We start from the raw sequence: 15,567 nt of genomic DNA on the forward strand, positions 1-15,567 counted from the left end.
CTGCAGCAGGGAATGGTCTGGTGCCCACTGCGGGCAGAGAGGGAACAGGACTGTGGCTTTTTACCTTTTCCACAAAGAAGCCTGGAGAGTCCAGTGGCCTGAAAGCCCAGCATTAGTTACCCACATCTTTGGAATCTGCACCTAAGGAAGAAAGCAGGGGTGGGAGGGGTGGGGAGAAAATAAAGAAGATGAGGACAGAGGGGGATGGGAACCCCTCTAAACCAAAGCCACAGCTGTTGAGTTGATTTCTACTTACAGCGAACTTACAGGACAGAGTAGAAACTGCCCCATGGCATTCCCAAGGCTATAAAACTTTACGGAAGCAGGCTGCCACATCTTTCTCTTATGGAGTGGCTAGTGGGTTCAGACTGCCTACCTTTCAGTTAGCAGCCAAGCTCTTAAGCACTGTGCCACCAGAGCTCCTGGAATGAGAACGAAAACAAACAAGCTCACTGCAGTTGAGTCGATTCTGACTCATAGTGACTCTACAGGACAGAGTACAGCTGCCCCATAGGGTTTCCAAGAAGCAGCTGCTGGATTTGAACTGCCAGACTTTTCGTTAGCAGCTGTAGCTCTTAACCACTGTGCCACCAGGGCTCCCTAATAAGTGCCAGCAGAGCTGGGTCCTTCTCTTGAGCAGGCCTCAGCCCCTGTCTCCTTGGACTTGGTCAGGAGCCAGTGTAGTTTAGGGGGATCCCCACCCTGGGTACCTGTCCTGACTGACCGCCTCCCCCGAAAGCTCCTCATGGAACCCGGTTGCCAGGCCTTCCTAAGTGGTGGAGCGTGAGGCAGGCGACTTTTTTTTTTTTTTTAATGGTAGGTGGAATCTGCTGGCGTCTATGAGAAGAAAGAAAAATAAAAACACCAGCAGCACACAAGCAAACCTTGACTGGTTCACTGAGCACATTTTGGTCCGGAAGTTCATGAAGCAGAACTACATTTGGATCTCCCCAGCTGTGTTGTTTTTATAACCACTGGTCTGACAGTTAACTGCACTTCAAAAGGGCGCATATTAAGTCATTTTTATGGCCGTTTCCCCTCTATTGTGTGCCATGAATGTTACCCCTTGGAGGGGGTAGGAGAGAAAGAATTCCCCACTGTGTGTTTGACAAATAGTTTGTTTTTTTTTTTTTTGCAATTTTTTCCCTCCCAACATGCACTGAGCTGGCTGTGTTTTCCGGAGAATGATGCAGGCATAACCTTTCTCATCGGAAATGGGGGTGCAGTGGTCATACCTGGTGAGACGTTGCCCTTCCTTCCTGCACCCTCTCTCTGCCTCTGCAGCAGGGAACTCAACCACTGGACAGGTCCTCACTTGTGATGTGTTTATTTGGGAGAAATGGCTGGAAGAGAAGAGTCTAGTGCCTTCTCAGTAAATCAAATGGTTTTTGTAAACAGACAACTGTATTTTGCAAACATGCGTTAGTCCGGGATATCATTTTTTGAATTTGTTTCCTTTTGAAGGTATTGGAAAAGGAAAAGGTTGGACCCTCTCTACATGATGCCTGTAGAAATTGTAAAGGTGTCTCAGCAAGTAAGGAGCCCTGGTGGCGTAGTGATGAAGAGCTCGTCTGCTAACCAAAGCTCAGCAGTTCAAATCCACCAGCAGCTCCTTGGAAACCCTATGGGGTAACTCTACTCTGTCCTATAGGGTCGCTATGAATCGGAACCGACTTAACCACACCTAACAACAACAACATAGATGAAGAAACTGCAGGTCAGAGAACCCAGTGACTTGCAAAGGGCCACAGGGATAATTTGTGGAAGGCCAGGAGTGTAATTCAGACGTCTGAGTACCACCTGCGTGCTGCTTTACTTGCTGATAAAAAACAAAACAGCAAAACAAAAACAAACCTGCTGCTCTTGGGTCGATTCCAACTCATAGCAACCCCATGTACAACAGAATGAAACACTGCCTGGTCCTGCGCCATCCTCACAATCGTTGTTATGCTTGAGCCCATTGTTGTAGCCAGTGTGTCAGTCCATCTTGTTGAAGGTCTTCCTCTTTTTCATTGACCCCGTACCCTACCCAGCATTGATGTCCGTCTCCAGGGACTCATCCATCCTGACAACATGCCCGAAGTATGTAAGACATAGTCTTGCCATCCTTGCTTCTACAGAGTATTTTGGTTGTACTTCTTCCAAGACAGACTTGTTTACTTTTGGCAGTCCCTGGTATATTCAATATTCTTCACCAACACCACAATTCAAAGGTGTCAATTCATCTTTGGTCTTCCTTATTCATTGTCCAATTTTCACATGCATATGAGGCGACTGAAAATACCATGGCTTGGGTCAAGCACACCTTAGTCTTCAAGGTGACACCTTTGCTTAGCAACACTTTAAAGAGGTCCTTTGCAGCAGATTTGCCCAATGCAATGCATCTTTTGATTTCTTGACTGTTAGTCTTCAAGGTGACACCTTTGCTTATCAGCACTTTAAATAGATCCTTTGCAGCAGATTTGCCCAATGCAGTGCGTCTTTTGATTTCTCGACTGCTGCTTCTATGGGTGTTGATTGTGGATCCAAGTAAAATGAAATCCTTGACAACTTCAGTCTTTTCTCCATTTATCATCAAGTTGTTTATTGGTCCAGTTGTGAGGATTTTTGTTTTCATTATATTGAGGTGTAATCCATACTGAAGGCTGTGGTCTTTGATCTTCATCAGTAAGTGCTTCTAGTAGTCTTTACTTTCAGCAAGCAAGGTTGTGTCATCTGCATATCGCAGGTGCTTAATGAGTCTTCCTCCAGTCCTGATGCCCTGTTCTTCTTCGTTTGTAAGAGGGGATAAATACACTTACTGCACAGAATTACTAGAAAACTCAAATGAAAGTTTTTGGTATGAGAGAAGAATTTCCTCCTGTAAACTTTATATCTTTGTGTGTGTGTGTATGCATGTGTTCCCAGATGATTTGTTCTTCTACCTCCTACACTACCCCTCCCTCCACCATATCCAAAAGCAAACCAAACCCATTGGCATCCAGTCGATTCCAACTCATAACGACCCTATGGGACAGAGTAGGACTGCTGCATAGGGTTTCCAAGGGTGTAATCTTTAGGGAAGCAGACTGCCACATCTTGCTTCTGCAGAGTGGCTGGTGGGTTTGAACTGCAGACCTTTCATTTAGCAGCTAAGCACTTTAACCTGGGTAAGTATGTTCCAAATATTGTGTGGTATATATAATTTTTTTTTTATATACTTATACTGAACAATTATTTTTTCTTTATCTGAAATTTAAATTTAACTCAGTGTCCTGTTTTTTGTTTGTTTGTTCTGCAGTCTGGCAACCCTATCTTTGGCCAAGATTTAAAAATCTTTACATTTCGGTGAAGTGAGTGATCTGGTTTTTCCATAAGATCCTTGCATGAAAAGGAACAAAGCATACACGGAAGTGAAGCTTGTGAGGGAAGCAGAGGCAAGAGAGCGAGGGGTGGGAGGCAGCTTGCAAAACCTCCGAGAGTCACCAGGCCAGGTTCACCACCCTGCAGATGCTGGGGAGGCCACCAGGTCCCTGGGTGGTACAAATGGTTAATGTGCTTGGCAGCTAACCAAAAGGTTGGTGGTTCAGGTCCAGCTAGAGGTGCCTTGGAAGTAAGTCCTGGCAATCTACTTCCAGGGGTGGGGGAAATCAGTCATAGAAAACTCTGTGGAGCACAGTTCTACTCTAACACACATGGGGTCACCATGAGTTGGAATCAACTCAAAGGCAGCTGGTTTAACTGGGGGCCAGGAAGCCTAGCGACCATAGAGCTCCTGCTGAGCCCTGAGTAAGTGAGTGAGTGTGAGTGTGTTTATGTGTGCATGTGTGTTGAGGAGCTCGCACTGCAGCCCTGGGTGTTGGTCACTTTGTCCCAGAGCTGGCTGCCTGAGGAGCCATTGAATGAGGGCTTTGTTGTTGGGGGCAGGGGCCTTCCGGTTTGATTCCCTCTTGGCCCCACAGGCCGGCTGTGTGCTGGTCTGAGCCCAGACACACTATGAGGTGGAAGCAGCAGGCTGATCCTGTCAGCTGCTGATAACACGCCACTGGGCAGGAATTTGCTTTTGTGGCTAAGTATTTTAATAGTGTCTACTTTACTCTTTCACCTTCTTAGGTCACTTGGATTTTTTTTATTGACAGAACTTGTGCCAGCCAAGCCTCCTTCTAGCTGCTTGGAATGAAAGTTTCCAGCTTATCTGCAGGCTGCTTTTCCCACTCCTAGGACTAGGGAAGGGCTCTCAAGGGAGGGGAGACAGGAAATGAAGAGAAACACAGAAGTGGGAAGAGAGGATGTGGAGTGACACCCATCTCTGCCTCTCACTAGCTGTGTGACCTTGGGCAAGTGTCTTGATCTTTCTGAGGTTTAATTTTTTTAGCTGAGAAATGGAGATGATAACATTGTATCTGGCAGAGCTGATGGGATGATTAAATTAGACGATCTGTATTGCCTGGCACAGAGTAGCACTGGGTAGTGGTGGTGGGGATGGCCATTTTATCCAGATTCCCAGCTCTGCCACTTATTAGTTCTGTGACTCTAGGGAAGTCACTTAACCTCGGAGCCATAATTTCCTTAAGTGTAAAATTGGGGCACCTACTTAAAAAAAAGAACAAAACCCAAACCCATTACTGTAGAGTTGATTCTGACTCATGGTGACCCTATGGGACAGAGTAGAACTGCCCCATAGGGTTTCCAAGAAGCGGCTGGTAGATTTGAATGGCTGACCTTTTGGTTAACAGCCGAGCACTTAACCACTTCGCCAGTAGGGCTCCTACTCCTTAGCATAATTAGTCCTAATTTTTTTGGCTTCTCAGTGTTTGAGCCTTCTTCCTGTGTTTGAGGAATTCCTTGCCACATTAAGCCTGCCTCCCATTATGGGAGACAAAAGGGCTGGATACTTTATTTCCCAGCCTCCTTGTAGCTAGCATATTAGTATGCTGGCCTCTCCTTCCTGCCATTCCCTGAGGAAATCCCCATCACAAACGTACCTGTCCAGGCTGGTGTTCCGCTTTTACTATATACTCTAGGCAATCTAAGGTATTTGCAAAACAGCAACTGACAGTATCACAGGGAGGGAAATTTTAATATATTCTGTTGGAAACCAATAGAGAGGAGAGGAAGGTATACATATAAAACGACTGCAGGACAGTGACTGCAGAGGAGAAAGGAGAGAGGAGCAGGAGGGGAGAGGCCAGAGGTGCGCTAACACTGCCTGAGGCAGGCACCTGTTCCCCGCTTTCACACCCCAAGCCTGGCTTCTGCTTTCCCCATGCATGAGGTGTTCCTGTCCCTGGTACCCTAGAGAAGGTGAACTTCCATCTACTTTCTAGCTTCTAGATTCCAGCCTACAGCTCTAGCCCTGATCACCAGTGCCATTTCTGATCCATGGAGTTGTTTATCTCATTGGTGAGCCTTCTTCTGCCCTATACCTGTCCTGATCCTTGGATTAAATATGTATTTTATATATTAACGGCTATTAACCAAGAGGTCGGCAGTTCAAATCCACCAGCCACTCCTTGAACTCTATGGGGCAGTTCTACTCTGTCCTATAGGGTCACTATGAGTCGGAATCGACTCAACAGCAGTGGGGTTGGTTTTGGTTTGTATATACATATATATAAAAGTAATTATGAAAAGTAATACATTTTCATTAAAAATTCAAGTAGTATACAAGGGTATGGCATAAAAAGAAAATCTTTCTTCTTCCATTATATCCAATCTCACTCCTCAGAGTAACCACTGCGAATGGTTTCCGATTATTTTTCCAGAAAATTTCTATAAATCTAGCAGTGTGTCTGTGTGTAAATGGACTCATAATTTCTGTACTCTGTGCATCTTCTTCTTCTTCTTTTTTTTTTGCACTCTTTACAGTATATCTTGGCCATCCTTATACCTAACTCAGTCTTCCTTTGTTCAATATTGCTAGTCTCCTAATTACTCTTTATTGTGGAAAACTGCCAACATATACAGAAGTATACACAATTGTATAATAAATTCTACTACACTTCCAGGGAGCCCTGGTGATGCAGCGGTTAAAAGCGCTGCTGCTAACCAAAAGGTCAGCAGTTCCAACCCACAAGCCATTCTACAGAAACGATCCAGCCATCAGCTCCCATAAAGATTACAGCCTAGAAAGCCCTATTGGGCAATTCTACTCTGTCCTGTAGGGTTGGAGCCCTGGTGGTACAGTGGTTAGGAAGTAGGCTGCTAGCCAAAAGGTCGGCAGTCCAAATCCACCAGCCGCTCCTTGGAAACCCTATAGGGCAGTTCCACTCTGTCCTATAGGGTAGCTATGAGTCGGAATTGACTCGGTGGCAATGGGTTTGGGTTTTTACCCATCATAGAACTCCAATAATTATCAACCCTCAGCTAATCTTGTTTTATTTCTACTCCCTCCCGCTTTTCTTCCCTCCTCCCCATTATTTTGAAGCCAATCCCACACATCGTTTCATCTGTAAGTATTTTAGTATGTATCTTTAAATGCATGTCATTTTTTTTTTTTTAACCGTCATTCCTGCCATTGTTGGGTTTGGAGCTGAGGAGAGTTGTGTGAACTTATAGTGTCATTTTGTGTTCAGGTTCCTCGGCCTAAAGTCAGCTGGTGTGTGGGAGGAAAGCAGACAGACGCCACTTTAACATCTTGCCAACCAGCATGTTCCATCTCTCTCCAGGTTGTCTCTTGTCAGGATGTTATTGTAATGGTCACGCTGGAAGGCTTTCTGGCCCATATAAATTCAGGTCCATTGTTCACTAGGCACAGAGCTCTGCTTTATAAAAGACCCCTCCGCCATCGCTCAGGCTGAGTAAACGTAGGGCTTGAAGGGGATTAGAGTCTCTTTCTTCCCTCTGACACCCGAGAATGACTTTCTTGGCCCCTGTTCTCCTGTTTAAAAAAAAACGACCAAGATCGAAGCTGTCAGTTTCTGGTAGAGTGAAATCTCAGCAAAAGAGAGAAAAGCCTGACACCTTTTTAAAGAGTGACTGGTAAAAAGCCCGACATTATTTCACTCCCTTGGAGTCCGAAGTCTTGGCGCGCTCTTTTTGCACGGTCTGTGTAACCCATGACCCGGAAGCAGTGATGCAACCCTTCCGGGAATGACTAAAAAAATACCCCAAACCCATTGGTGTTGAATGGTGTGGTACCAGTTCCTGTGTTCTCTTCAAGCTGTGCAGACTAAGTGCCAGGCACTTAGTAGATGTTTGTTGATGAAGTGAAGGTGGTGTTTGCTGCTATTGAGTCGGCCCCTGACTCATGGAGACCCAATGCACAGTGGAATGAAACGTTGCCTAGTCCTGCATGAAGAAGCAAACGTTTAATCAGAGGATGGTTTCTCAGCAGTATGCCACTGAGGAAGGAACCATAGTCCCATCATTGGTGTTCTTAGAGAAATTTGCTTTCACATTGGTTGTTTTTTTTCTTTTTGAAGACCATCCACAGGAAACATGGTTATTCTCCATTTTTGTTGGGCTCATCATGGGTGCAAACCACAGGAAAAGGTGCGTTGAGGAATTAGGAAGCAGAAACATGGTTCTTGCTTTCAAAGGGATCATAATAGGTTGGAGATGGGGCAGATAAAATTCAATGAGGGACACAAATGCCAAAGATGCAAACATCGGGTCGGTGTTGCTGTGTATTGGTATCTCCTGGTAGAGCCACGAAGATATTTTGTTACCGGAACTGCAGACTTCACTGTGTGGCCTGCCTCATCCTCAGTTTAACATCCTGCCTTCGGAATTCTAAAAAGCGTGTGTCACGTTCCTCTCCTCTGAAGGGCTTGCCTCCTCTGAATGCCTAGCTCTGTCGAAATCAGGAAGCTCGCTCAACAGGCGTTTGCTGAGAGCCTGGCTGTGCCATGAAGAGCAGCAAGGTCCCACCTGGTCATCCAGGAGCTTGCAACCTAGTCGGTGGGACCAACTCCCCAGATCTTCCACTGGGAGGTGGGCCTGGGCAGATGCTACCACCGAGGCATAGCAGAAGATGATGGGCAGAGGAAGGCCATCCTTTTTTGTTTTGCTGCCAGGTGTTTCTATTACCAAATAAAAATCTTATTGAGAAAACCTCATTTGCAATCAGGTAGCAAAAACGATTTATCTTTAAGTATCTTCCTGGAAAAAAATAAAAACCAAAAGCTAAATAACATAGCTGAGTCACAGTGACATATGTACAAGAGGGACCTTCTGTGACAAACAGCTTGTGGAAAGGACTGAGTTGAGCGTGACCAGCTCCATGTGAGGGGAATTTCAATATGGGTCCATGGCCACCTTGGGAGCACATTTCAGCCGCATGGCTGCGTTTCTGCAGGTGACTAAGTGAAATAGATATTCAGTCCCCAGGTCCTCGGCCTCCAGGTTAGCAGCAGGATTGGTTATTTCAGGAATATCGAGTTTTTAAACTGAACTTGAGTTTGAAATTAACCCCTTACCTCCTACTCCTGCATTGGATGAATTATTTACAATTGGTCCTAGAGAACTCTCATGATCTTCTATTTTGGGAGCTGTCTATAAGAATGCTTTGACCCAGGGACCCAGTCTATCCAGCTGCCCTGTCTTCAGGATTTTTCTATCACTATTTGTAAAAGATGGAACTCTGGTGGTAATGGTGAAGCACTCAGCTGCTAACTGAAAGGTTGGCTCTTTGAACCCACCCACCGCTCTATGGGAGAAAGACCTGGTGATGTGCTCCTGTGAAGAGTACAGCCTAGGAAGCCCCCTGGGGCAGTGCGCCTGTCACGTGGGGTCGCTATGAGTTGGAATTAATAGCACACAACAACAACAGCGCTTGTAAAAGAGGAAGCTTATGTAGGAGCCAGAATTGCCTAGTATGTAATGGTTTGCCTGGACATTTGCTGGGTCTCCACCTCTGTAGATGAGCCCTCATTATGAGGCTAGCTGATCCCGATGGACTTTCAGAAACGAAAAGTCATGCACACGCTCGGGGAGCCTCCTTACTGCCCCTTGCCGTGGAGGGAGGTGCTGGCACACTCAGCAGATTTCTCTGGTTCCACTTGGCCCATTTGGCCCTACAAGGAAATACTGCCTCCCTTAATAAAATGAAGCCCAGAATCTGCAGAAGGATAAGAAAGAGAAACCCTTGGCCTTCCTGCTAAGACCATTCTATTTCGATAGGCTCAAGGATCAGGAACTTGCAGCTGTGGAGAAAGGAATGTACATAATCCTAGTGTTCTCCTTGCCTCTGCAGTGAACACAATTTTCATGTTCACAATAACGTAACTCAGTTCATTGGTATTCAGCTTTCAGAGTCAGCCTGGAAGATGGTATCTAAACTAGGTAAAGACATAAAGATAAATCATATTATTGAGAAGCAATAGCCAGAGCAGAGGAGAGGTAGCTCCACTTCCTCTGCCTGTCCCATCCCACCAACACGCAGGCAGGCTTTGGGAGGAGAGCCGAGTGTGATCTTAGTTCTGCAGGTCACTTCTGTACTCATAACTCCTTTTAGCAGCCCTCAAAAGTTACAGGCACCATACAGATGAGCCAGCAATGTACTTCTGTGTAAAAGGAGTAGGGAGACTCCTTAGAGGCCCTTTTGGTACAGAGGAACCTGAAACAGGGGCAGGGCAGGCAGGGCTGTCCAATCTGCCTTTGCCAGCCAGAGCCTGGGATGGATTTGGAGGTCAGATGGAAGGCTTGAATTGCTTGGCTTTAGCTGTGAGCCCAGGTGCTGCACAGACCAGACCAGAGGAGCCCCAGTACCTGAACCACATGCCGTATCATAGTAGTGAGTGGATGCAGGTGGGTGGTCGTTTTACAGAATGTCTAAAATGAGAGGACATCTGAAAAAAAGGGAGGGGGAACGTAATACACTGTGGCAGCAGCAAAAGGAGGGGAGCTGGGATTCAGACACTCAGGATACAGGCAGCCTGTAGCAGTTCAGTTGGGGGTAAATACCTCCGGGAAGTAAGTGGAGTGTTTGCAGACTTAAAAATCTGCTGTGAAAGAGGTGGAAGGAAAGCACTTGATTGAAAACCCACCTGTGCTCTGGTTCTCGACTGATGTTTCTGACCTTCTTGTTGGTTATGCATGGATATGGGTCCAGTGTTGCCAGCTCATCCAATTTTTTTTTTTTTTCCTGAGAGAAGCCAGAAATCTGTGTTGTTAATGAAAAAGCTCCTGACTTTAAAATATGGACAATTAAGTCAAGCAATCTGCTGATCAAGCAAAACACATCAGTACGCCAGATTCAACCCAAGAGCTGCCAGTTTGAGACCTCTGGCTTAAAGGTTCATTGAGGAAGGAGCCCTGGTAGCACAATTGTTAAGCGCTGGGCTGCTAACTGAGAGGCTGGCGATTTGAACCCACCAGCTGCGCCACAGGAGAAAGGACCTGGCGATCTGCTCCTATAAAGATTACGGCTTTAGAAACCCTATGGGACAGTTCTGCCCTGTCACAGAGGGCCGCTGTGGGTTGGAATCAACTCCACAGCACACAATAACTCTCTTTGCTTGCACCTGCTATCAGAATTCTCAACGAAGTCCTCTGGACCCCCGACACCAACCAGAATTGGCACCAGAAAAATTTTTTAAAAGGGTCATAGAGTCAAAAAACTGGCCAAATGCTTCCGTCACTCAGCCTGGACATTCCAAAGATATTGGCTAGCTGGGCCTTGGGTGCTGACATCAACAGTTTTCTGTGCACTCAAACTTTATTTCTCTTAAATGCTTAGCTTGAAATAGTTGATTTTTGTTGATAATTTAAAAGATCATCAAATGTTTTCTAATTAACGTCAGCCTTACAATAACAAAATGCTTAGGCTAAGAATAATTCTTGTCCAGAAGTGTAATTTTGGAAGAAAAATAAAAATCCTATGCCCAGACTGACCATTCATTGGCATCCACAGTTACTTTAACATGTATAAGAGCATCTTCAAACTATTTCAGTGTCTGAAGATGCTTTTGAGAGGTTGGAGGTCTAGATGGTGAGGAAGGGAGGAGTGAAATTCCGTGGAAGAGAGGGGCTGAGAGAAAGCTGAGGCTCAGGAGCCATGCAGGCAGCTGAGCTCATGGCTTCTCCGGCCCTGTCTGTTCAGTGTGGCCTAGAAGCAAACCTGGGCTGGCCCAGCGGAGATCCCAGCATGGGAGGTGCCAGCATGGGCACAGACACCGGCCCCAAACCTCACTGTCTGCTCAGCAGTGGTGCTGAGGACATTGTCGATGACACTGTAGAGTGTCCTCTTTGACAGCCAATCAGGAGACCTTTCTCCCTGGTCTTTGAGTCAGGAATAGTTGTATTTCTCCTGGAGAATTCTTTTTTTTTTTTCTTCTGTGCAAATAATTAGATATTCTTTTTTCAGTTGACTAATAGAAAACTTAGAACCATATTTGTGGCTCACCCGTAGCACACGTATAGCTCTTCATACCATGCACTTTGGTGTCTTTGTTAGCTGAGAAAATTCCTTCTAGAACAAGGAGAGGGGTTGGATAAAACTTGAAGGAAAGGAGGGAGAGAGGGAGAGAAACGTGTGTAGTCTGAACTAAGCCCACCATTCCGACTCCATTTTCTTCTTTTTTTAATTTTTCCACTGTATCCCCCCTTTTTTTCTTTTTTTTTATTGTCCTTTAAGTGAAAGTTTACGATTCAAGTCAGATTCACATACAAAAACATACGCACATTGTTGTGTGACCCTAGCTGCTTTCCCCCTAATGAGACAGTACACTCTTCCTCTCCACCCTGTATTTCCTGTGTCCATTCAACCAGCTCCTGTCCCCTCTGCCTTCTCATCTCGCCTCTAGACAGAAGCTGCCCACATAGTCTCATGTGTCTGCTTGAGCTAAGAAGCTCACTCCTCACCAGTATCATTTTCTGTCCTATAGTCCAGTCTAATCTTTGAAGAGTTTCTTCAGGAATGGTTTTCTTTTTGGGCTAACAGAGAGTCCATGGGCCATGTTCTCTGGGGTCCCTCCAATCTCAGTCAGACCATTAAGACTGGTCCTTTTACTAGAATTTGAGGCCTGCATCCTACTTTTCTCCTGCTCCATCAGGGATTCTCTGTTGTGTTCCCTGTCAGGGCATCAGACGCCATTTTCTAGATCTGCCTGCCTGTGATAAGATAAACATCATGGAAAGTGATCCTGGTTGTAAGTACAGCCTGGGTGGGGTCACCCATTAATTTAGCCATTAATTCATTGTTTAAACTAGAACCTGTTTGAGAGTGAAAGGGAGGTACTATTCAATAATTATTCTAGGACAACAAGCATAAATTAGGACTGTCCTGGGCAAACCAAGGATGTGTGATCACCCTAGGCTTGCTATGGCAGAGCAGAGAAGGATGGAGGGAAAAGGGCTGGGTCGGGGGATGACTTGGGGGAAGAAAGCTGTGAAAGGCTGAGGTATTTGGGGTCAGAAACACTGCTGAGGTGGGCAGTGTACCTGGACCTATCTCCTATCACCAGGAGAGTGTTGGATCAGTTTTAGGCAGAATTTTGACTTTTGACTGGACTTTCAAGGTAAAGAGTATAATAAGCAGCTTTCTCTATAAACAGATCATACCAAGGCCATCCCCCTACACATCTCCTGGTAGTCTGTGCCAGCTTACGAGCTGTAATTTGGTCCTGAGTGGGATAGGAAGAGCATGCCTTCTCTGTTTTGTGGTGCTAACACTACTTCTAGGCTAATTTGCTCATTTTGAGGGTTAGTTGCTGAGATTTGGTCATAATTCCATGTAGAAGAAACCAAGAAAAAGACATGAGGCAACGGCTTCTCAAAAGTGTAAATGCTTTGTTTTCACCTATGCTGTCTAGCTTGTCTCTAAAATTCCCAAGAGCTTCTTTGAGTGCACATTAGCTACACGGCAGAGTTGTGCCAGGACTGAAACCTTTCAGCCTGTGACCATGATAAAGTATGACTCACATGCTTCTGTGTACACCAGAGGGCCTGCAGATAACTTGCAGAGAGGGCTTCGGTCCCCAGACCATGGTGCAGGGCACAGAAAATATTACCCTATACCTCCTGAGTCTGCTTGTATTACGTCCGGAGCAGGAATCTCCAAAAGCTGGTGGGAGGATGGAGTTAGGGGACGTCCCTCATCTGGCAGAAATCAGCAGGGGCTGTGAGTAAAAGCAGACCAGCCCAGGTGGCTCTAGGGGGTGAGCAGAATGGAAACTTAGACTCCCACTGTGGATTTCACCCATGTGGCCTGGCCCTGGAGTTATCCATGATGACGAAGACCTTAGGAAATATACGCAATCCGGGCCCCAGTCCTAGAAGAATTTTATTCTGTCATCTCAGCACATCTGAGTTTATCCAAGCTAACTTGGTGGCTCTAATAGCTCAGCGTCCATTCATTAAGGATTCCACAGGTATTTGTCGAGGGCCTACTGTGTATGTGCCAGGCTGTATGAACAAGCCACAGGCCCTGCCCTCATGAAAGATACAGGCTGGAGGGATGGCCCCTCACCTGCACTGAGGGTCCAAGCACCCTATAAGAGTGTCTGTGACCATGCTCCTATAACTTAGACATACCTCCAGACCCTGCTTCCTTCCCACTGCCCATTCTAGTGCTGGGCTCTGGTTCCCTCTCCATCATTTCACTCCAATTTTAGGGCCTCTTGAGAGGTCCTTATCCAGTCTGTCTACTTGGCTTTCAATTTTGATTTCACCCTGGGCGCAGTCTCTCAGATCACTGGCAGTTCCATACTTTGCAACCAGGGGGACAGCCCAGCCCCTACACACCCCTGCCCCCAAACTAACTGTTGATTCTATCCCTTAAACTCTTTTGAGCCCCAAGAGATGGATTGACATAGCCATGATTGTGAGGATGGCACAGGACCGGGCGTTGCTTCGTTCTGTTGTACCTAGGGTTGCTATGAGTCAGAACTGACTCGATGGCACCTAACAACAACAACTTTAAGCTAGGCATTCTGCTAATTCTGAAGTCCAAACTCCTTAGCCTGACACTCGGGGACCTCCACAACGTGTCCCTCCCTCCACACCCACCTCTCCTATTCTCCCACCAGCTCCCCTTGTGCCCTTTGTTTCCACCAGACTGAACCCCTGGTTGTTTCCCAGACAAGTGCTCATCTATATTTATGGCCTTTGTGAATGGTCTTCCCTCTGCCTGGGATGCTCCCTCCATCCTGCTCCTCCACTTCCCCTGCTCATCCCTCAAGGCCTAGGTGAGATGCCTCCAATTTCCATTCAGCCTCCCTGAGAGCCTCCCCACTCCTTAGCACTTCGTACCATTGTTAGATCATTCAACAGGTCATGACTGGGATGGCATATGCTTCCTATGTATGTATGTCCTCCCCCTACAAGCCTATGAACTCTTCGAGAACGGGGCCTTAGCTTAATAAATCATTGTCCGCTCTCTCTTCTTCCAGCCTCACAAGTCCCGTCTAGGGCCTTCAACTAAAACAATTCTTCTGGCCATTTTCCAGCTCTGGTTCTTCAAGTACATCTTACTTGAAGTTTTAAGTTTTGGTTATTATTTTCAAACAATGGCATGAAGGATCAAGAGAAAGTAGAGGGTGCAGCACTATTCACTATAGCAAAAAGATGGAAACAGCCTTAAGTGCCCATCAACAGGAAAATGGCACATACATACAATGGAATACAACCCAGCCATAAAGAATAATCATGAGTCCTCGGAACATAACGTTAATGAATCTGGAGGACATTACGCTGAGTGAAGTAAGTCAGTCACTAAAGGGCAAGTATTGTCTGATCTCTCTTGTACGAAATAAAAAGAACAGGTATATATCTACAGAGACCAATGTTCATTGGCGGTTATAGGGAGGGGGTGGGGGAATCATTCTTTTGTAGTCGCTTTTTATTTATTGTGATGGGAAAGGTAGCACCGAATGTGGGTGAAAAATGCACAGCTTGACTAGTATAGCTGATGCCAACAAGTTGTACACAAGAAAAAGGATGTATTGGTAAATGCTATGTTATACATAATTTTGCAACAACCACCACCATGTATATACATATATTTAAACCAAAAGGAAAAAAAAAAACAAAACAAACCATTGCTATCAAGTCAATTCTGACTCATAGTGACCCTACAGGACAGAGTAACACTGCCCTATAGGGTTTCCAAGGAGCAGCTGTTGGATTTGAACTGCTGACCTTTTGGTTAGCAGCCAAGCTCTTAATCACTGTGCCACCAGGGCTCCATATATATCTAAATAAACCAATAGGGACTACAGATGCTGATACTTCTTAGACATAACCAATCACCTCATGAAATTAATTTTCTTGGTTCGAAGACTTAGAGTCATAGTCTTGTGGGGCAATTCGGTCAGCTGGCAGGATTTAGCTCATAAAGTTTATGTTCTACACCCTCATTTGGTGAGTAGCATCTGGGGTCTTAAAAGCTTTGAAGCAGCCATCTAAGATACAACTAGTGGTCTCTATTTATCTGGAGCAAAACAGAAAGAAGGAAACCTAAGAATCCGAGAAGGCTCCAGACTATAGTACTAATCATCTCCATGAACAATAGTCTCTACCTTGAGCTTGAGACCAGAAGAACTAGATGATGCCTGGCTACCACTACTGAACATTCTGATCAGGGTCAAAATAGATGGATCCTGATAGAAAGGAATAAAAATGTTTAACAGAACTTGAAATTCTCAA

General features: G+C 45.6%; 1 protein-coding gene across 2 annotated transcripts in view; it reads left to right on the plus strand.

Annotated features, from left to right (window-relative positions):
- Window positions 1–15,567, plus strand: part of XXYLT1 (xyloside xylosyltransferase 1) — a 238,395-nt gene that overhangs the window by 135,592 nt on the left and 87,236 nt on the right. Inside the window, exon 4 of one of the 2 annotated variants that reach the window (XM_049879878.1) lies at window positions 1,465–5,910. The exons of the other annotated variant lie outside the window; for it this stretch is intronic. Within the exon in view, the coding sequence (XP_049735835.1) occupies window positions 1,465–1,633 (169 nt within the window). The 3' untranslated portion in view covers window positions 1,634–5,910. Of the gene's footprint in view, window positions 1–1,464; window positions 5,911–15,567 lie in introns of those variants that run through there. 2 annotated transcript variants of the gene reach the window in all.

Source organism: Elephas maximus, chromosome 1 (assembly GCF_024166365.1).
Source record: "Elephas maximus indicus isolate mEleMax1 chromosome 1, mEleMax1 primary haplotype, whole genome shotgun sequence".
Classification (NCBI taxonomy): Eukaryota; Metazoa; Chordata; class Mammalia; order Proboscidea; family Elephantidae; genus Elephas; species Elephas maximus.